At 44.7% G+C, this 1,870-nt stretch overlaps 1 protein-coding gene across 1 annotated transcript in view; it reads left to right on the forward strand.

Annotated features, from left to right (window-relative positions):
* lgi1b (leucine-rich, glioma inactivated 1b) overlaps nucleotides 1–1,870 on the forward strand; it is a 16,819-nt gene continuing 14,949 nt past the window's right edge. Inside the window, exons 1-2 of the mRNA XM_024285325.2 lie at nucleotides 1–493; nucleotides 567–638. Of these exons, the coding sequence (XP_024141093.1) occupies nucleotides 282–493; nucleotides 567–638 (284 nt within the window). The 5' untranslated portion in view covers nucleotides 1–281. The remainder of the gene's footprint in view (nucleotides 494–566; nucleotides 639–1,870) is intronic.

Raw genomic sequence — 1,870 nt, forward strand, 5'->3', positions numbered from 1 at the left:
CCATTTCTCTTTTTACTTTCTGGAGCGCCTCTAGGCATAAGAAGGAGGCGTCTCTGCTCACTTCAGACACCTTGTTTCACTTTGGGAGGATGAGATCACCAAACGGCAGCAGTCTGGGATGTTTGCGCTACTCTTGCGCCCCACATTAGTAATCCTGCCCCCCTGCAGAACAAATCCGCTGGACGGGTGCCTTCCTCAGAAGACACAAGGGGGACTCGAGCAAGCCTGCATCAAAGCTTTGACTATTGCAGACAACTAGGAGCGCAAAAACCTGGTTTGGCATGTTTTTGTGCGCAAGTTTGCGCGCGTCGGGATGGAGAGGCTGGAGGCTGCTGCTGCTGCTGTGCGTCGCCGCTGCCAGTTTGGTGCTGATTGATGGACGGAGGGTGAAGCAGCCCAGATGCCCCGCTGGATGTACGTGCACCAAGGATAATGCCCTGTGCGAGGATGTCCGCTCCGTGCCGCACGCGTTCCCCTCCGACGTGCTGTCTCTGTAAGCGCAACTCCAGGCTGCTCTCGGGGGAGCGCGCGCGCAGGTTTCCACTCATTTTCTCCTCTTTTTTTAGGTCTTTTGTCAAGTCAGGATTCAGTGAAATCACCGGGGGCAGCTTTGTGCACACTCCCCACCTGCAACTCCTGTGAGTATACATCCATATAGAAGGGAATAAACAAAGGAGGGGGGTTATGCAAATTCAAATGGGATTCTCAGGATTATGCAATGGACCACATGCTCACAGAAACAAACAGCTGAGGAGCAAAAACACCTCCTGACCAGTCTGTCAGCTTTGATGGTCTGATCTGGAGCAGCAGACAAAGCCTCCGCTTTGAGGATTTCATCTTCATGTCCTCAGTTGTGGCAGAAGGAGCTCTCCAGTGTAGGAGGAGGAGGCATCGGGGATCAAAAGAGCGTGACAAGGAGGAGGAGGAGGAGGCCGGGAGGGAGGGGGGTTAACTAATGAGTCTGTTTTCACCTCCATTAAACCCCACTTCAATCAATAGGGCTTCTCTCTGTGACAAAAGCCACAATCGGAGGGTTCAGAGAGACAGAATCCATCCTTTCTTTGAGTTCTGGACATCCTATAACTGAAATGTCATCTGATAAATCTGATCACAAAGGGATTTTAACCAGAGGAGTTGAGCTTTATTTATTTAAACTCTCATAATAAAAAATAAAAATTAAATTAAAAAAGGATTATTCAAAAACATCAATGAGATCAAATCCTGATGAACACACATTTACTGAGTGTTCTAACCAGGTTTCAAGAACTTTAGAAACTGTTTTTTTCCAGAGAAATGTTGCACCTGCTTGGGTCAGATTCTCTAGTTTGGGTCATCTGGACCCCATGAGTGAATCCAAACAGACTGGTAGAATAGTGTGGGTGTGGTGATAGTTTAGGCCAGGGGTTGGCAACCTTTAACAGTAAAAGAGCCATTTGGGCCCATTATCTACTGATCAAAGCCTAGAAGGATCTGCATGGACTTACCTTTGCCTTTGAGAAATTAGGATTTGCCTTCATGACCCTTTTTTTTTTAATAAATGTGAATTGTGTAAAGTATTTTTGGTACAAACAAAAGCAAAACTATAAAAAGAAACTAGAATGTCTCAAAATGGGATATTTTTTGTAAGCTTTTACCTTTAGTAGAGACCAAATTACAGAAAAAGCTAGCTTGTTGCTTAATTACTAGCTAAACTCCAAATTAGCATACAATTCTTCAGTAGATCAATCAGCCAAAGATGTTAGCATGTTGCTAAAATAAAAGCTACACTCTAAATTAGCCTAAAAACTCCAGTGGATAACAAATTAGCCAAAAATGTTAGCATATTGCTAAAATCTAAACTCCAAATTGGCATTAAAAACCTCATTAGAGG

The sequence above is a fragment of the Oryzias melastigma genome, linkage group LG19 (genome assembly GCF_002922805.2).
Source record: "Oryzias melastigma strain HK-1 linkage group LG19, ASM292280v2, whole genome shotgun sequence".
Classification (NCBI taxonomy): domain Eukaryota; kingdom Metazoa; phylum Chordata; class Actinopteri; order Beloniformes; family Adrianichthyidae; genus Oryzias; species Oryzias melastigma.